The sequence below is a fragment of the Gavialis gangeticus genome, unplaced genomic scaffold, assembly GCF_001723915.1.
Source record: "Gavialis gangeticus isolate Ggan-Ray unplaced genomic scaffold, GavGan_comp1, whole genome shotgun sequence".
NCBI lineage: Eukaryota > Metazoa > Chordata > Crocodylia > Gavialidae > Gavialis > Gavialis gangeticus.
This window is the reverse complement of record NW_017728998.1, coordinates 5,821,739-5,822,532: the sequence shown is the minus strand read 5'-3', so window position 1 is coordinate 5,822,532 and position 794 is coordinate 5,821,739. Positions and strand designations below refer to the sequence as shown.

General features: G+C 61.8%; 1 protein-coding gene across 1 annotated transcript in view; it reads right to left on the bottom strand.

Moving 5' to 3' along the window:
- FOXL1 (forkhead box L1) overlaps positions 1-781 on the bottom strand; it is a 3,888-nt gene extending 3,107 nt beyond the window's left edge. Inside the window, exon 1 of the mRNA XM_019505260.1 lies at positions 4-781. Within this exon, the coding sequence (XP_019360805.1) occupies positions 4-505 (502 nt within the window). The 5' untranslated portion in view covers positions 506-781. The remainder of the gene's footprint in view (positions 1-3) is intronic.
- Between the last annotated feature and the right edge of the window lie 13 nt (positions 782-794).

Sequence of the window (794 nt, the reverse complement as noted above, 5' to 3'; positions counted from 1 at the left end):
TGCCCCCCAGGCGCCGGGCCAGCGACTCCGCGGGGGCGGCGCGGCACCGCTTGGCCGGCTCCGGGGGGCCGGGGGCTTTGGGCTTCCTCTTCCTGCGCCGGTAGTTGCCGTTCTCAAACATGTCGAGGCACTTGGGGTCCAGGGTCCAGTAGCTGCCCTTGCCCGGGCGGCTCTTCTCCCGCGGCACCTTGACGAAGCAGTCGTTGAGCGAGAGGTTGTGGCGGATGCTGTTCTGCCAGCCCTGCTTGTTGTCGTGGTAGAAGGGGAAGCGCTCCATGATGAACTGGTAGATCCCGTTGAGGGTCACCCTCTGGTCCGGAGCCTCCTTGATGGCCATGGCGATGAGGGCGATGTAGCTGTAGGGCGGCTTCTGGGGGGGCTCCTGCCGGGACATGCCCCCCGACGGCGCGAAGCCGAGAGCCGCGGGCAAGCCGGCCCGCTCCCCGTACACGTACACCACGGAGGGGCTCAAGCCGGGCAGGGGGCTGCTGTAGAGGTGGCTCATGCTGGCCGCGGCCTCCCCAGGCAGGGACAGGGCAAGGGACAAACCTCCCAGGAGTGCACCGGGGAGCTCTCTGGGCTCCCGAGCCTGCCTGAGCCCGCTTCTCCCCCTCTCCCAGCTTCATAGCTCCCTCTCCCTCTCTCTCTCTCTTTTTTTTTTTTTAAAGTTAAATAATTGTTGTAAGTTTGCTATTATATGTTGACTTAGCGCTGGAAAATAAATTGTCTCCGATAAACAGTCGTTTGTGCTCTCAGCCCACCCACAGTAATTAAAATTTCATTGCTACACCACT